General features: G+C 37.6%; 1 protein-coding gene across 1 annotated transcript in view; it reads left to right on the top strand.

The window, feature by feature from the left end:
- LOC115219315 (mediator of RNA polymerase II transcription subunit 15-like) overlaps positions 1 to 19900 on the top strand; it is a 24532-nt gene extending 4632 nt beyond the window's left edge. Inside the window, exons 2-5 of the mRNA XM_036509378.1 lie at positions 12826 to 13017; positions 13943 to 15499; positions 16069 to 16214; positions 19500 to 19900. Coding sequence (XP_036365271.1) covers positions 12828 to 13017; positions 13943 to 15499; positions 16069 to 16214 — 1893 coding nt within the window. The 5' untranslated portion in view covers positions 12826 to 12827 and the 3' untranslated portion in view covers positions 19500 to 19900. The remainder of the gene's footprint in view (positions 1 to 12825; positions 13018 to 13942; positions 15500 to 16068; positions 16215 to 19499) is intronic.

Here is a 19900-nt window from a genome sequence, read left to right as displayed (position 1 = left end):
CCCCAGGAAGACATCTCCAGCTGGCTAACGACACACACTCTTTGTCCGATTAGTATATGCGAGGAAAGGTCATCGTTCTCCTCTAGCAAAAAAATGTTCGTTTTTCATGTTTTTGTATTTTATGTTCTCGTGTTTCATGTTGCTTACGTCTTTTGACGTCCTGTACCCAGATATTCATGTGTATATACATATATATGTAACTATGTACACGTATGTATGTATATATACATATTATTTATATTATATATATATATATATATATAGTAGTCCAGAAAAAAACTGCCATATTTTTCGCTTTTTGAACTTTAATACTATTAAAACTAGAAGAAAAAATATAAGTGAAGTAATTTATTACTAATGTAATCATGAGAAAATATGGAACAAGCAATTTTCCAACGTATTTTATGTGAATTTTATATTGAAAAGAAAATACAATAAAGATGAAAGAATGGCTTAAAATCGTGCTGTGACTAAAAAGAAGTTCTTAAATAGTAATTATTCATTCGAGATTTAATTTTATAGTACGAAAAGAAAACATGTCAGACATGTTACAAATGAGCATCAACAGCGTGTGGACAATGTAAATGAAAGGAAGACTATGGAGAAATTTCTGAATGGCGTGGGGCACAGCATCAGGTTATATTAAAAGGTACTTTAAATGAACCAATTGCAGCGTGCAAAGAACATACAAAAACCGTTAGACTCACTTCAACATTTAAATTTAATTTGTCAAGATATTTTCGTCGCTTTGAATCCGCGACCTGTTCACTGACAAAATTCCGTGCTGCATTTCAATGCGAAATGAGGCTTTCAATATTGTGTGTCTTTTTAGTTTTCAAAGATACAGTAGGATGTTTTCATGCTCATTTTTGTGATTGAGATTATTATATAAATACAGTGATTCCTTGCAAGATGACTTTAATTCGTTCCATGACTGAGTTCGTTTTACAATTTACTCGTTTTACGAATCAATTTTCCGCATTAAAATTAACTAAAATATAATTAATCCGTTCCACCCACCCGCAAACAACCCCAAAATTATTATTTATGGGTTTCAAAACAGAAACGGTGTGGTTACAAGTAAAATGACAATTATAGAAAAAGAGAATGCAAAAGAAATATGTAAACTGGTTTTATTGACAAAATTAAAGATTAGACGATTTGTGCGTGAGGAAGACGATAGAGCAGGGAGGAGGATTACTGTTTGGAAGGGGAATACTGTTTTGAAGGAGTTTAAGACTTCAGGAAAAACAATTTCTAGCGTTTTCTCTCTCACTTCGCTTAATTTAGGCTTTTTCGACACTTTCTTTCATTTTTACGCTTGCATGTTGTTTCATTAGAAACATATCAAGAGAAGTCTGCTACTTCCTGCCTTTCAAAATTTTATGAAAATGCGCCAGAGCAGTGTCATTAAATTCAGCAGCAGCCCGACCTGTAGCTACTTTTTCAGGACGATATTTTTCTTCAAATTCAGAAACATACTGCCACTGCCTTTATGTCAATCGTTGAGATAGCATTCTCCGCTACTCTGTCCTCTTCCAGGGAACCAATCTCTTCTACCGCATCCAAATGCTGCTGGTCCTGAAGCTGCAGGGGTTCATTTGTCGTCAACTCCTCTGAGTATTCCTCGACGAGATTGTTAATGTCCCCAACATCAACCTCGTAGCCCATAGACTAACCAAGAGACACTATCTCCTCGACTAGAGGTATCTCAGACTCAAACCCCTCGAAGTCTCTTTCGGATACGTAGCTAGACCACAGTTTCCTCCATGCAGAATTCAGTGTTCTCCTAGTAACACTCTGCCAGGTCATATCGATGATTTTCAAGCAGTTTACAATGTTGTAGTGCACCTTCCAAAACTCACGATTTGTATTTTCGGTGACTTCAGAGCACCGATGTAACAGGTGTTTGATGTACAATTTCTTAAAATAAGAAATCACCCGTTGGTCCATGGGCTGCAAGATATGGGTGGTGTTGCGCAAATGGTACAGAATTTTCTTTTTCAATTTAAATTCGTCCAGGATATCTTCGAGATTAGGAGGATGAGCAGGAGCATTGTCAAGGATGAGGAAAGCCTTGGGAGGTAGATTGTTCTCCAGAAGATACTTTTTCACTGCTGGTCCGAAGACAAAGTGGGCCACTCGGAGAAGAATTACTTGGTGACCCAGGATTTAACATTTGCCCTCCACATGACCTGCAGCTTCTCCTTCAGGAAACTGTGTTACTTGAACGCTTGTGGGTTTTCGGAATGGTAGGCAAGGAGCAGCTTAATCTTCAAGTCTTTATTTGCATTGGAACAAAGAACGAGAGTTAGCCTATCTTTCATAGGCTTATGGCCAGGCATTTTCTTCTCCTCTGCAGTTATGTAGATTCTTCTGGGCATTTTTTTCCAAAAAAGGCCAGTTTCATCACAGTTGAATACCTGTTGTGTGACGTACCCCTCGGCTGCGATGAGCTGATGGAATTCACGCACGAAATCTTCAGCTGCCTTCTTGTCAGAACTCACCGCTTCTCCTTGTCTGACGACGCTATGAACACCAGTTCTCTTCTTGAAATTATCAAACCAGCCGCGACTGGCCTTAAATATATCCGTTGATGTCTTCTCCGTCGATGCTCCAAAGTTCTACTTTAGGAGTTCCCCATACAGCGCTCGTGCTTTCTCGCAGATGATGGTCTTCGTAATTGTATCCCCTGCGAGTTACTTCAGGAGAAGCAATTTTTCCGTCCTTTCGTGGATAGATGTGCGTTACTTAGAGAGCCTGGAGACACCCTTTGCTGTTGTAACGGCCTTGATCTCGTCCTTTTTCTTCAGGATGGTGCAGATCGTATTGATGTGCTTCGATCGTATTGATGTGCTATGTCCACTACAATCACTTCTCTCTCATGTTTGTCTATGATTTCGTTCTTAAATTCTATCGTAATCAGATTTTTCTTTTCAACACCGTCCTCCTAACCTTCGTAGGACCCGTGGCTAACACAACTAATTATTATGAAATAATAGTAACAAATCCACAAAACTAAACAAAAACACTGGGTAAAACACAACAGGGAAACTGCCACAAAACGAAATAAATACCTGAACTAAACAAACGGAGACTGCGTTTGTTGGGAGAGCGTGTGCGAGCTCAGCGCCGACTAGCGGTCGCTTTATGAACTTGCTTGTACTGCGGATTTTCGCTCGTACTTCAAGACAAAAATTCGCACGTGTCTCGGCTTGTAAAGCTAATTACTCGTACAATATCTTAAATCTCAGAAAAGTGTTTACATGCAACAAATAATAAGAATAAAAACTTTGATTTAAAAATTGCTTATTTTTTTATATTAGGTGGGTTTTGTCCTCAGGGTTTTTTTTCTAGCAGTTTTGTCCTGCGGGGCTAGGGTTGTCCTCATGGGGGTTTTTTCCTTAGGAGAATTTTGTCCTACACTCATGCCTGCTTGATCGCCACTACTTCTTATTTTTCTTTTATAGCCGTAAAAATTTCTACCAATATCAAATGTTGTTATTAGTGAGGTAAGAGAAGCTATGGAGGGTTGGACAATGTCTAACGTTTAAACAATCCACAAACAGAAAAAGTATCTTCTGGAGAACAATCTACCTCCCAAGGCTTTCCTCATCCTTGACTTCTAAATAAGAGTTTAGGGCTACGGACATTTGATTCTTTCTCTTTCAATTTAAATGTCCAACAGTCACGATTAAATCCCACCGAGACCAGCTCGTATTTCATTATTCCAGGGTCGTTAAACGAAGTAACATTCATTGATTAATGTTCGCCCTCTATAAATGTCCGACTTTCTACCAATGTGAGACAAACACTGTACTCACATGTCACGCAAAACCTACTCCCCGCCCATTAACATCAGACAATCCTACTGTTCCTCCACTTACTTATGTCAGACAATTCTAATGCGAAGTGAAGGAATTTGAATAAGTTCGTATGTTATGAGAAGTTATATTATTGTTTAGATCAAGGGTTCTCAACCACTGTTTTTCTATGGGCCCCTTTCATTACTATTTTTTATGGTGGACCCCCATTTCCATTTGATGTTTATAAACTAGTTTTACAGAAACTTCTTAAAAAGTTCCTAGTTTGTTTTACACACATTGTGTAGTTTGAATTATGTAAAATGCTGGAGAACGAAACCTAGCTGTTTCTTGCAATACATACCAATACATAATCTAAAGCAAAACTTTTTTCAGGGTGCCTTAAAATACAATTGCGGGTCCCTAATTTGCTATTTTGTTATGCAGACCCCCAAAATCTTATATGGACCCCGGTTGAGAACCACTGGTTTACATGTTTGTGATCCCTAATCGGACAAATATACGATTACGGACATTCAAAATATGACCGTTAATGAATCACTTGATCCAATTTGACTGATTTGGCTACGAATACGAGCAGGTTGGGCGACCACGTAGAGGTATCCTTGCTTGTTCCAATGAGATGTTTAACCCCAGGTAGGCCCTGATCAGACAGAATAATGATCAACAATACTTCAGTTGTAACTATTCCGGCTTTTTTTTTCCGTGTACAAGGAACTAAGAACTACATTATTCAAACAAATCTATTTTTAAGACGGAAGGGTACAATTCGAGGGAAATTTAGCTACTGTTTCTTGGAAGAAAAGCAATTATGTAGAAACTCCTTCACTGTTTCGAGTGAAGGAATGTACGATAACGTTAATGATGGCTTATCGTTGAAAAGAAGTGAAACATGTCTCAAACGTTGTTCATTTCTCCTCACAGCTAACTTAAGAGGTACTGTCTTTATAAAAGAGACACATTGGTCAATGCATTCTAGATATACAATGAGACAGAATAATCCCAACTAAAACATTTTTGGTCACAGGTCTGTTCAATTTCTAGAATCAACCAGTTCTATCATGCCACTGCCAACTACCGTCCAATCGAACAAATTTCGAACATCACTCTGTGCGCATATATGCTTATACTAACAGACATGTCGCTTCTTTGGTGTGTGTGTGTGTGTATAACAGTTTGAATAATACATGTAACTCCTACTGTCTTGAGTACCCTTTTCTTTCGTTTGTCCACTCATTCGTATGTGTGTGAGGAGGAGGAAAAGAAGCAAAGAAACTGCATATATGATACATAAATAATACGAAATATGGAATAGTCAGAAGATAAGGATCACCTTCGCTGCATTCAGTGGACTCGCAAAATCCAAGATGCGCTAATCATTTTCTGAAGTTGTCCAAGTCCTACCGTGTTTATCTGTCAGTTATGAGACTGCAGCCACAGACTATTGAATGCAATCATAAATCAATGAATTTACTCACTGATAAATGACAGCCAACACCATTTGAAATTGTGATCGTAGCCTTCAGAAATGTATCTGTTCTTAATGATCAAAATAGATTGCAGTATTCAGTTACGCACATTTTATGTTCTGAGTTCAAATCCTACCGGCGTCTATTTTTTCTTCCCCCCACCCATTCACTTTTGTGGCGAGGATGCTGATGAAATAAAATATAGTGAAGTTCTGCAGTCGATTGTTTTTTTCCTATAAAATACCCTAGGTTTATCTTTTATTTGTTTCAGTATTGTGTGGAGACCGGCATGTCAAAGAATAGAACCAACATTTTCTCTGCGTGTCGTAAAAGGTAACTAAAAGAGGTTGAGGTAGTATTTGCACTCCGATCTCGTAAAACCCCCACCAGCAACAATTACCCAAACAGATCCATGGGTTGGAGGGTTGTTGGCTGAATGGTGCAAAGGTTTCATTCACTAAGAGTAGTGAAGCACCAGCAAATGGTGGATGCTGCAACGTGCTATTACAGCGTATACCTTCATATATTGTTTCAGCCACTGGACTGCGGACATGCTGGGGTGCCGCATTTTTTTAAAATATTTTATTTTACTTAGACGAACGCATCGACCCCAGCATTAATTTTTAAAGCCTGGTACTTATTCTATCGTCCCTTATGCCAAACCACTAAATAAGCAAACCAACACCAGTTGTCAAGAGGGGTAGGGTAGGGAGACAACCACAAATAGAAAGACACCGTAAAAATATATATACGATGGGCTCCTTTCAGTTTTCATCTACCAAATCCACTCACTGGACTTTGATCGACCTGGAGACTATAATAAAAGACTACGCAGTGCGCAGGGGGGCAGAACCCGGAACTATGTGGTTGGGTAGCAAGGTATGGCATTTAGATTTCATTGTTTGGTCAATGAGTCATGGTCATCAAGAACAGATGTCTTTCTGAAGGCGATGATCATAGCTTCTTTTTCCTGTTGACTGTCATTGGTCAGTGACTGAATTCATTAGTTTGTGACTGCTGCCAATGACCTGTGGTGAATCCTACTACTGATGATTATGCAGTGAGAATTTGACAACTTAAGAAAACGTTCAGCTTTCTGTTTACCAAATTCATTTCATTTTGGAACTGTCTATACCCAAGGCTAGTGATTATCTGTCATTACACGGTAACGGTAAGTTTGGCGATTTAATATACATTTTAAACAACCGTCTGTGTGGTTGCTCAACACATTATTTTCTTAGTAAAGGAATCGATAACGTAGAACCAAATGAAGTTGATCATGGCTTGGACGCATTTGGCCCTATATCTATCGAATCATAGCGAAACCACCACAACTTGCCTCGCTATTTTACCTACACATTCTATGCCTCAAACTACGCCAGTAGGTTTACATTGTCAACGCTCGGCCATATTGTATATTATTTACATGAAATAGTTTCACCTAACGAACTGTTGCTTTAGAAAATATTAAAATATGAATTTGTATAATGTTCAGTAATGTACAATATGCTTTATTCGTTTAAATTGTTTATATATATTAAATGAGAACGTGGCCATTTCAATGATAGAATATGAAAAGGAATTAATTCGCGAAGGAGAAACGTCGATGCTTAATCAAAATGGAATGAAGCTAACTTATGTAAATCTACCTCATGGCTCTATGACAGTGCTGATTAGGTCAGGTGCATTCTCTTGTAATGCTAGATGGTGGCTTCAGATGATCTTTTTGTGTATGTGTATTTGATGTCTTTTTCTTCTCTCAAGTGTCCTTGTTTTTATTTTTTTTTACTCCACTTCTCAACCCTATGATCATAACTGTTCTAGCTGTGATCAACCTGTTATTTTTTTGATGCAGTAAATTATATGATTCAATGTGGGCAGAACCAAGGAAGGTATTAGATGGTCGTGAGGTGTGCTAAAAACAACAGCTAAATCACCCTTAATTTTTTTTCCATAGTGAAACTATACTCAACGCCGTGTTTATGAATTTGTTTCTCTCACCATGATACATGGAATTTTTAAAAACCTTTTTCTGTTACTCAAACGAGTAATAGAAATAGAAAAAGTGCAATGGAATAAGTTTGAAAAAAATTGTTTTAGCTTCATTTATTTTTCGTTTGAGTAATAGAAAAAGGTTTTTGAAAATTCCATGTATTATGGTGAGAGAAACAAATTCATAAATACGGCGTTGAATATGGTTTCGCTATGGAAAAAGCTAAGGAAGAAAAAATAATCATTTCACGATAATTGTTTTGCTAAATAGATCATCCCCTATCATTTCCAAAGGCACAGCGAAAAAATATCAGAAAAAACCTCATCAAGACGGAGAAAATCCAACTTATGTGGGCGACCTATCCCTGACTGGTGCTAATGCAGTTTCGCACTTCTTGAAAAATGCATTTGTTTGAAAACATTTGGGGGGGGGGTAGAAATTGAATTTTTTTTTTGTATATTTGTAATCTCGAAAATATCGAAAACGTAGGAATGCGAAAAAAATATTTTCAAAAAAATGCATTTTTCAAGGCAAGTTGCGAAACTGCATTAGCCCACCCCACCTCACCTCCACTGACGTCTGTCTCAATGTGTCATTTTCTTGAGACATCGAAGCAGGCTGAGAGATCCTGTAGCATATCCTAGGAGAAAATTCTCTTTAATTCAATTGATTGGTTGAAATTACCGAAATACGACAATTTTAACACGAAATAACTTTGAAAATATAAACTTTTCTCAACAACCATAAGAGTAAAAGATGTTTTATATGACACAGTCTACCAGTGTCCGAAGTTTGAAAGTGTTTAGTTACAAAAAATTAATTTCTCAATCTGCCGTTGAAAGGGAAAAGATCCACAATATGCATTCTATGAAGACTGACCTGTAATTCTCACTTGATAATATAAGAATCAACAGGGAAATTAATTTCGCATTACAGTTTCGCATCACGGGCAGATTTTCAGGAGTACATTACTCTTTACTCTTTTACTTGTTTCAGTCATTTGACTGCGGCCATGCTGGAGCACCGTCTTTAATCGAGCAACTCGACCCCGGGACTTATTCTATCGGTCTCTTTTGCCGAACCGCTTAGGAACGGGGACATAAACACACCAGCATCGGTTGTCAAGCAATGCTAGGGAGACAAACACAGACACACACACACACACATATACATATATACGACAGGCTTCTTTCAGTTTCCGCCTACCAAATCCACTCACAAGGCTTTGGTCGGCCCGAGGCTATAGTAGAAGACACTTGCCCAAGGTGCCACGCAGTGGGACTGAACCCGGAACCATGTGGTTGGTAAACAAGCTACTTACCATACAGCCACTCCTCCTGTATACGCATGCCTACACAAGTAAGTCCTCACCCCACCCCCATTCACGACTTTGTTTCCTCATAACTTCCTGAAATATTGATACTTTTCTATGAACTTTTCAACAAATTCTAAAAATTCTATTGTTTGTAAGATATTTGTTGTTTTTTTTTCTTTAATTTCTGCAATTTCAACCAATCGCTGACGTCTATTGAGGTGAAAACATTGTGTCGTATGAATATGTCCCTCATTTAAGAAACAGATTGGGTTTATTTACATTTCTGAAGAAAAAAGATACCCTTCCCCCTAACCCAGATTGAAATGCAATAGATTGATACTAGGGTCATAATTATGGGTGACAATTTCATATGACACCGCTAGAAAAAACTGCCGTTCAAACCGAAAAGATCTATTATACTTTTTTTCCCAAGGTGGGAATGAGGAGTTTCGGAAAATTCACACGACTCAGCTTTGTTTCCTCATACCTTTAAAAAAATTCTTTTCTTCTTTTGTTTCCGTCATTTGACACGGCCATGCTGGTGCACCACGTTAAAGGGATTTTTAGTTGAAGAAATCGACCCCATGACTTATTCTTTGTAAGCTTAGTACTTATTCTATCGGTTTCTTTTGCCGAACCGCTAGGTTACGGGGACGTAAACACACCAGCATCGGTTGTCAAGTGATGCTTGTGGGACAAACATAGATATAAAGACACACACACACACATATATACGACGGGCTTCTTTCAGTTTCCGTCTACCAAATCCACTGACAAGGCTTTGGCCAGCCCGAGGCTATAGTAGAAGATACTTGCCCAATGTGCCACGCAGTGAGACAGAACCCGGAACCATGTGGTTGGGAATCAAGCTTCTCACCACGCAGCCCAGCCACTCTTGTGCTTCTGCAAATACCTTTCAGCTTGTATAGCTTACGATTATATCAGAATTTAATATGAAAAAGAAAATTGTTGGACTCGTACACACTGACACACATCACAATTTTTTTTTCGAAATTTCAAGTTTCGTTTTTTAGATATGTGACGCGTATATATGTACGAGCCCACCAAATTCCCCCCCACCTTTATTTTTTTCACATTAAATTCCGATATAATCTTAATTTCCTAAAAATATTCTGAAAGGTATTTTTAAAAAATTACCCATTTTTATTTTATTTTATTTTATTTGAAAGTTATGAATAAAGAAAGCTGTCTCGTGTGAATTTTCCGAAACTCCTAACCTCACCCTCGGAAAAAGTTTTTCACAACAAATTCTTATATAATTGACATCTACACAATCCGAAGCGTATTTCTAGAAAGTTTCATTTATAGAATATCCATATTTCTGGAAGTTATGAGAAAATAAAATCGGTGGCGGGGCCACACTTGTATGTATGTATGTATGTATGTAAATTCCATGTTACGCTGACAAGCGATGCACGGTCCCAGAATTTTCGACACAAGTTGACTATAACAATAATTATTGAGTTTTTTTTTTAAATGTTTATTAGGGAGATGCTTTAAATGGTTAAAATCATTTTGTTGGTATGTATGATGTCTGAAACATGACTAAGTAGCTTGGTGAAGGATCTAGGGACACACGCTGTCCAAGGGGTGTAACACACGCTTCAAACCCGTTGATTTGCTGCCCTTCGCAAGCAAATATATCTACCCACTCGTAACTTATGTTTTTTCCTTATTAAATCTCATGTTTACTTAGATATTTCTTCAAACTGAAACTTCCGATGTTATATGATACAGTATAAAAGTATAATTCTTAAATATCTAGAATAATTTGCTGTACCTGTCGGTGAATAAAATCTGTTTGGTTACACAGCACTCAATTACTACGCATTTCTTTTTAATAGACTGGAACAACATAAAACGGTATACCTTTCCCAATAGCCTAAGTACCAGGCCTCCATGTATCCTTGCACGCTCAAACAAATTTATAATAATGTGATAGTGTGTGTGTATGCAACTATATATAATATGCGTGCTTTTAGTTTTTACACGCACACATATATGTCCGACCAGATATAATAATAATAATAATAATAATAATAATAATTGTGTACAGTGCTCAGGTGCACTACAACTCATCTAAAGTGTATATATAATCAGGTGTAGTTTCGGCGGATTTCGGAAAGCATGAGGGCCTTAAAGGATGCAGTGTCATGGCAGTCAGCAACTCTGAGCGTGAAAAAATGTTTCCGAAAGTCATGGGAGCTGTGTTGTTTTCTGACTTTGTAGGCATGTCCACGTGTGTTAGACACATGGAGATCAAAAAGGTGTTCAGTGTTGTTGTTGGTGAGGTGGTTGATAACTTTGTGGGTGTTTACCAAGTCCGTCGCCAGACGCCGGAGCTTCAGTGAATCCATGCCCAGGGAAATATAGTTATCACAGGTTCGAATACATTCTGTAACATTTTGACAATTGTCATCTAGCATAGACTCTATCAGCTCGAACCTGGATCAAACTGAGTAGACAAAAACTGTGGAAGTTTGTTGGGTGCACTATTCCTGCAAGTGAAATGCCCTAATTCGACACTGTGTACCATTAATTAGTGTTCCTCTATGCATTTTCAGTTAACGTTTTAAGATCTTCATTGTCTCATCATCAGAATGAAACAGCGATAATTATCATGTTGTGTTTTTGCGATTTACGGTATGTTATAGAGGAGCATGTGAAATCATCAATACTAGATTTCAATATTATATAACGTCATAGTTCTGGTAGATTTTGTGATGAATTTTCTGTAGGGTAGTTTATATTTTGCTATTATTAAAGGGTCCATTGTTGTTATTACCATTATTTTGAGGAATTCTGTATATAATTGGAAAACTGTCAACTAGTTTTGTGTACATTTCAGTCATGATCTTTACAATTTCTATGTCATTCTTGAAATTGATTACATTCTGTATTTTGCTAATTTATGGTTCGTTTCGAAGATGTTTTTCATTCTGCCTATTTTTGCTTTTTGAATAACATATTCTAACACCAAATTTGGTTAGGTGGGATACACATGTTTTCTTTCAAAATAGCGTGAATGTTGAAAACTTCATGATTCAAACTGTTTACACTAAACACAAAGTACGCTACAATCTTGTCAATTGACAATGATATCACATATAGCCATCGCACTTCATAATGTTTTTCCACAAAAGGACTATATAATTTACCTCATGGAACTTTTTAATACGCTATTTCAATCTTGTACTGGATGCAGTATGTGAATTAGTCCCTTGTGTTATGAACGTCTCTACTACCATCAGACTTCTAGAGTATATATTGATCGGATCTTTTCGGTTTGGACGGCAATTTTTAACATAATTTCTAGGTAACTAAAAAATTTTAAACTTCGTATACTGGTAGAATGTGTTTATAAAACATCTTTTTCTCTTGGCTTTATTGAGAAAATTCTATAGTTTGTAAGATATTTGTTGTTTTTTTTTCTTCAATTTCAACCAATCACTGACGTCTATTGAAGTAAAAAACATTCTGTGCCGTATGAATATGTCCCTCGTTTAAGAAACAGATTGGGTTTATTTACATTTCTGAAGAAAAAAAGATACCCTAACCCTAAAATAGATTGAAATGGAAAAGATCGATACTAGGGTCATAATTATGGGTGACAATTTCATATGACACCACTAGAAAAAACTGCCGTTCAAACCGAAAAGATCCATTGATTCATCAGATAGTAATGTTTATATGCCAACAGAATGTGGCCGTCCTATAAAGGACGATGTTACTGTTGTTTTAGCCCCAGGAAAATATCTTTTCCGGCTCTATACGAGATCAGTGATTGTGCGTCGTTTAAAAAATCTATAGTATTTGCAAGTAGAAAGAGCTTTCGTCACTAGCTTGTGTTTGTCTCACACTGAGGACGGGTAATATCCATAAACCTAGTTCTGTGAGTATCACGTAAGGCTAGAGATGGGTGCTATGACCTACCTCCCTTGCAAATGTTATACGGACACAAACTGCGTGTCGATAGCGAACTGGAAAAGATATTTCCTGGGGCTAAAACGGCAGTAACATCGTTCTTTATAGGACTGCCACATTCTGTTGGCATATAAACATTACTATCCAATACTGTTACTGTATATCTCTCACTCAGAGATTTAAAACAAGTTGTTTTTCTCTGTATTGATTCTTTATTTTATTTTATTTATTTTATAGTGCATTGCTTTATGTTAATTTTTTTTCAATAATTAACAATAGACATGGATATGAAACTGAAGCAATCTCAGCAGCAGGTTAGGCAAGATAACTTTAGTCAACGCCAAATACTAAATGCAAGCGAGATAATCAAGAAGAATTTTCAAACTTACGAAGACGTAATCTTTAATATGGTGTTGGCTATGGAAAAGGTTTACCCAATAAACTCGGTCCCGCGTCCAACAGTTCAGGAAAGTAAGTTGCAAAATTTCTTTTGTTTTAGACTACCCCCGCCCTAAAAAGAAAAAAAAAAACCTTGTGTCTTAATTAGAATTATTATTATTAAAAGTGGCACGCTGGCCGAATCGTTAGCCCGCCGGACAAAATGCTGTAAAGCATTTTTTCCGTCTTTGCGTTCTGATTTCAAATTCAGCCGAGGTTAGCTTTGCCTTTCATCCTTTCGAGGTTGATGAAACAAGTACTAGTGAAACACTGGGGTCGACGTAATCGACTAGCCTCCTCCTCCAAAATTTCAGGCCTTTTGCCTGTAATAGATAATGATTATTAAAGGCGGTGAGCAGACAGAGTCGTTAGCACATCAGATAAAATTCAGAATGGCATTTCTCCTGGCTCTAAAGTCTCTAAGCTCAAATCCCGCCTTTCATTCTTTGAGTGTCGATAAAATAAAGTGCCGGTCAAGTACTGGAATCTATGAAATCTACTTGACGCTCCCCTCAAAAATTGCTGACTTCGTGCCAAAATTAAAATTATAATTTGTTAGAATCGTGTGATTCAGAAAAAAACCTATGGTGTATTTATTCCAGTTCTCTGCGATCTGATTTCAAATCCCACCACTGTCAAGTTTGCCTCTCATTTATCTCAAGGTCAATAAAGTACCTGTAAAGTAATGGAGTCAGTGGCATCGACTAACACCTCTCAAAATTGCTGGCCTTGAGCCCAAAATAGAAACTACAATTAGTTGTAATATTAAGGCAGTGAATTGGTGAAAATAGTAGAATGTTGGGAAAATGTCCAGCAGTATTTGTTCTGTTTTCAAATCTCGATGAGTGCCAACTCTCCTGGTGTTGATTTGATTAACTAATCCCCTTCTCTAAATTTGTACCGTTATACATTTTCATAAAAACAATTATCAGTATTATTTGTTGATGTTGTTATTCAGGTCTTATAAAGCCTTTGATGAATTCGTCGCCAGCTGAACTAACTCAGTTACTTTTAGTGCACGAGGCAAGATGCAAAGCTGTGATCTACAAATATTCTCAGGGTTCCTATCTGTGTTCAACAACTAAATCAAACCTAGGGTTTGAATCTCAAGTAAGCAAGGTTGTGCAAACTGAGTCAGCAAATATGAGCCAAACAGCCAACTTGGAAGACAAATCTGTTGCGGCAGTTTTAACTGTTGCTTCACCACCAACAGTAGCAGTGGGTCGTAACGGGAAGAAGAAGGGAGAGAGAAAATATTCAAGAGTCTGTGGTACACAACTGCAAAATTTACACCAACAGTCACCACAGCAATTGCATAAACAATCTCATAAACAGTTGCAACAACAACAGCAGCGACAGTACCAATCATATGAACAAATTCACCCTCCTCAGCAACAGTATCAACCACAACAGTTAGAACAACCACATCAACAGCAAGAATACCATCCAGAGCAACAACGGCACCAACCTCATCAACAAATACAACAAGAACCACAGCAAATACATCAACAACAGCAACAGCAACAGTCCAAACAACCACAGCAAATATATCAACAGCAGCAACAGTCCCAAGAACCAGAATGTCGACAGCGACTACAACAGACACAAGAACTACAAATACAGGAGCAATATGAACGTAGATTGAAATCAAAGCAATCACAACACTACCAGTCAAAAGAAACTTGGAGTAATAAAAAAATACAAGAGGTGCAGCGAAAACAACGGGTATATCAGATGGCAATGAAAGTGTTAGAACTACAAAATCGTTTAAAGCAGCAGCAACAGCAACAAAGTACATACAGACAACAACAAAATATATCCGAACAGCAAAAGCAACATCCGATGCGATGTCGACAAGAACAATACCAACATCAATACCCGTGCGAACATCAGCAACAGTATCAACAAGATAAAGAGAAAAGGCAATATGTGCCGTTCAAACAGCAGCAGCAACAACAACAAACCGAAACATCGATACAATCATGGACTGGTAGCTGTGCAGTTGAAGACAACTCAAGCAAAGAGAAATATGGTAACAGCAGAGACATGCAAACTGTGGTCAATGTCAAGCAGCACAGGCAAAGGAAGTCTAAGAACACTGAACCGTCATCTGCGTTGCCGCAAGCATATAGTCGAGGTAATGCCAAGTATTATTTGCAAAGGAAGTCACTGGACAGTGAACTTCCATTGCCGTTGTCAGAAACGTGTAACCGAAGTGACAAAGAATCTCCTCTGCTAGCTGTACCATCATCATCATCATCTCATCACAGTGCAATGTATGTCGAAAGAACTAACAACTCAGAACTCAGTAATATAGCCGTGTCATCCAATCTAAGAAATGAAGACAACACTAAGACAAAGCTAACATCTGTACAACTTAATGGACTTGATACTCCAGAAGTCTTTAAGAATTTCTCTAAACACCCTACAAAGTTACACATGTCACCTGATGACAGGGAATTCAATAAACTGTACCCTTATTGTATTCTCAACTCCTTCCATTCCAAACCCAATGGTAAGTTAAACGTTTTCAAGTTTTTTTACTTTTCCTTTTTAATTATTTCTATTTTTATTCTGCCTTCCGTTTTCTCTTCCTTTCATTACATTCCTTCTTTTCTTTATTTCTCCCTTTTTCTATTTCCCTTCTTTCTTTCGTTCATTCACATTCTTCATTATTTATATGCATTTTCTGTTTTCCTCTCCTCCTCTTTCTTTAATATCCCCCGATTATCTTTGTATTTGTCTTTCTCATTGTCAAAGTGATTCACTCATAAAATCTGAAAACATGGAAATCTAGTTTTCTGTTGGCTTTGTTATTTTTCTGTCACTTTCTAAACTCTTCAAGTCTCTTGTCTACCAGCCGACGGTGCTTGTGTCGCTATAATTTATGTTAACATCCCTCTATCACTTACACACACACACACACACACTTTCTGCCCTATTCTTTCCCTGTGAGTTTGCTTCACGTCAGATTTCTACTATCTCACTTTTAGTTTAACTTCCTTCGCTTGGTTTCCCAAATGAAACACCGTTCATTTTTGTACAATTTTTTCTCAACATATTTCAATCTCGCTTTCCATTTAGATATGCCAGAAAGAGACCATTTTCCCCACCTTTATACCCTATTGCTCCAAAATAAATCTCAGGCTTCCAAGGAAAATGTTGTGGATATATTATCTACCAGTACTACAACAGACCTTTCGGGAAAGAAAAGGAAACGGGAAAATTAAGTAAGTAACATTTCTTTTACATTTAATTAATAAATTTTCGATATATTGGCTATATTGGGCGACGAGCTGGCAGACCCGTTAGCACACTAGATAAGATGCTTGGCAGCATTTCGTCCGCCTCTACGTTCTGAGTTCAAATTCCGCCGAAGTCGACTTTGCCCTTCATCCTTTTCAGATCGTGAAATAAGTACCAGTAGAACACTAGGATTGATGTAATCGATTCCCCCGAAATATGGTGGTGATATTAAGGGGGAATAAGTTGCGAAAAATCGAATTTATCCATTGCCTCCCTTGAAATATTTTTTTATTGCTGTGATTGTTAGATATCGAAGTTTTTAGGGAATGTTCAACAATAACATTAATTAATGTTAACATAAATTAAGAGTAAGTAAGCGTTTGCTACTACTTGAGACTTAACACAAGGAAGGAGTATTAGCTAAACATTGTAAAAAAATCCACACAGGCTAATGCAGAAAAAAAGAAGTGTGTAGGTTTGGTTGTATATAATAATAATAATAATAATAATAATAATTGTGTACAGTGCTCAGGTGCACTACAACTCATCTAAAGTGTATATATAATCAGGTGTAGTTTCGGCGGATTTCGGAAAGCATGAGGGCCTTAAAAGATACAGTGTCATGGTAGTCAACAACTGACGCAGGCAGTTTATTCCATGCTTCAGCAACTCTGAGCGTGAAAAAATGTTTCCGAAAGTCATGGGAGCTGTATTGTTTTCTGACTTTGTAGGCATGTCCACGTGTGTTAGACACATGGAGATCAAAAAGGTGTTCAGTGTTGTTGTTGGTGAGGTGGTTGATAACTTTGTGGGTGTTTACCAAGTCCGTCGCCAAACGCCGGAGCTTCAGTGAATCCATGCCCAGGGAAACAAGGCGCTCAGAATATGGTAGGTGTCTGATGGAGGGTATGCGTTTGGTTGCACGTCTCTGGACAGATTCCAGGAGGTCAATGTTCTGTGCAATATATTATATTGGTGTGTGGTATTTTGCAACCCTGTGGTTCTGGATCTGATCTTATTCAGCAGCAAAAGTGACGGCTTGACCAATAACTTGGGAGTAGGACTTGGTAGATAGAAACTGCAAAATCCAATCATTCACACACTCACATCGTAACTGTCATCTCTTTAACATCCACTTTTACATGCTTGCATGGGTCAAACAAAGTTTATTACTCTTTTACTTGTTTCAGTCATCTGACTGCGGCCCTGCTTGGGCACCGCCTTTACTCGAGCAAATCGACCCCAGGACTTACTCTTTATAAGCCTAGTACTTATTCTATCGTTTTGTTTTGCCGAGCCGCTAAGTTACGGGGACGTAGACACACCAGCATCGTTTGTCAAGTGATATTGGGAGGACACACACACACACACACATATATACGACGAGCTTCTTTCAGTTTCCGTCTACCAAATCCACTTACTTATTGAGGTACATTTTGTACAACCGGATGCCCTTCCTGTTGCTAACATTCACCTGTTTCCAAGCAAGATGGTATATTTCCCCATGACCAGATACGTTTTTGCCAAATATCAGAAATGAATGTCATTGCTTGTATAACAGTAACAACAATCATGTAATATCAAGACACAGATGGACACATACAACTGGTTTCTTTTGGTTTCTGCCAAATCTACTCACAAGGACCTGGTCAATCTGAGGTTATAGTAAAAGACACTTGCCCATGGTGCCACACAGTGGGACTCAGCTAAGAAGTTTGGGAGCAAATTTTTTATGCTCACTAACATTACAAATCCATATATACACACACACATTTTATATGTGTGTATATGAGTGTGTATATATATATACACTAGCAGAGGCACCTGGCATTGCCCAAGAATGTTTTACCTGTGCCACCAGGAGCATCAAGAAAGAAAATTCCTCTACTTTCTTCTCTGACAAAATAATTTTATTTTAAAAAAAAGTGAATCATATATATGAAGCAATATTATTTATTTTTCATAAAACAATAAACTGAAGAACTTATGCATCCAAGATCAAATTATTCATGCATCCAAATATAGAAGCAATTCGCACAGCTGTTTTCACATGAAAAGCAAACACAAACACAGGTGCATTTTATATAGATAGATAGATAGATAGACAGACAGACAATTTTTGTGTATATGGATTTGTCTTGTTAGTGAGCCTGAAAACAGTCCATATGAACTGTGTGAGAAAATGAAAATGGTAAGCAGCTATAATTTAAATGTCTTTTAGAAAGCCACTATGTGATAAGAAGTGGAAAAAAAAGTACAAATTTACACTTGTTACTTATATTGTGATTTTAAGAAGCCCTTCTCAAAAGAAAATGGAGGTGGAGCTTAGCTCTGGTCTGTGCAGATATGTAGGGATGTGGAAAAGAAAGTTCCCAAATATCATCACCATCATCATCATTTAATGCCTGTCTTCCATGCTGGCATGGGTTGGACAGTTTGACAGGAGATGGCCAGGTAGATGACTACACCAGGTTGCTGTGTCTGTTTAGTCATACTTTTTTATAGTTGGATGCCCTTCCTAACATCAACTACCATGTAGAGTGGACCGAGTGCTTTTTACATGCCACCAGCAAAGGTGAGGTCAGTTTTGGCATGGCTTTTGCAGCTGAATGCCTTTCCAGATGCCAACCACTTCATAATGTGGACTGGATGCTTTTTACATGGCACCAGCACCAGGAGGGTCACCAAGTAACTTGCAAGACAAGGAATTTTGAGAGGAGAGGGGGCATTAGAGCAGGTGATCTTGTGTCAGATGATGAAAGATTAGAGTGTAGTAGAGGAGATACATGGTTACCCAGCCAAGAAAGGGAGAGAGAGAGGGGGTGAGAGGGAGAGAGTAAAATTAAAGATATAAGAATTATGTTGATAAAAGTGATTTATGAAAGGGTGCTGAAAAGTTCCTGGCTTTGGTTAAAAGAAAATACAGGAGGACCAGTCAATTATGATTTTATTCAACATATTTTCTTCTCAGATCCACACACTTACTGCAGCAGTCCTTCAGTTTTTCTAAGCCTGGTAAAAGAATTGGGAAGGTTGGCCTCTTAAAGCCAAGAATGTTTCAGCACACTTCATATGAAAGATAAAAATTAATATAAAAATTGTATATTCAATTCCTCCCGATATACATGCTGTTGTAATTGGGTGGCAAAAAGATTTTTTTTGTTAGAATACAATTTACATCATAGTCATGACCTTGATCTTGGCAAATAACATTTCTACACAAACAATTCTAAGTTGCTGATATTTATTCTATTTCTTGTTACTTTCAGGAAACAAACACAGGTCTCTCCTCTGAATAGAAAAAAACCCCAAAAAACGATGACATCACTGAACAATCCTTGCATTGTTCTTTTTTCTGCAAAGGACTACATTGAACAATCTGTATCATAATTGTTTACAATCATTACAGGAAATGTCCTTCTCACAATTTCACCTTTTCAATTTGATATCAAAGAAACAAGTTGTTTCATAAACTTGTTCTCAGTCTTGATGTGGCCATGGAAGCAATTACAGGTTCCAGTGATTCTCATTCATATTATTATCTGCCATATCTTTGACAGCAGCATTTGATAAATCCTGGGGTAGCCAGTTAGTGTCCCTCTCAATGATGCCCCAAACATAGTTGTCTAAGTTATTCAAGTCATAAGAGCTCGGATGTCATATCTCGGGG

This window comes from Octopus sinensis, linkage group LG14, assembly GCF_006345805.1.
Source record: "Octopus sinensis linkage group LG14, ASM634580v1, whole genome shotgun sequence".
Taxonomy (NCBI): Eukaryota; Metazoa; Mollusca; class Cephalopoda; order Octopoda; family Octopodidae; genus Octopus; species Octopus sinensis.
This window is presented reverse-complemented; position numbering and strand designations above follow the sequence as displayed.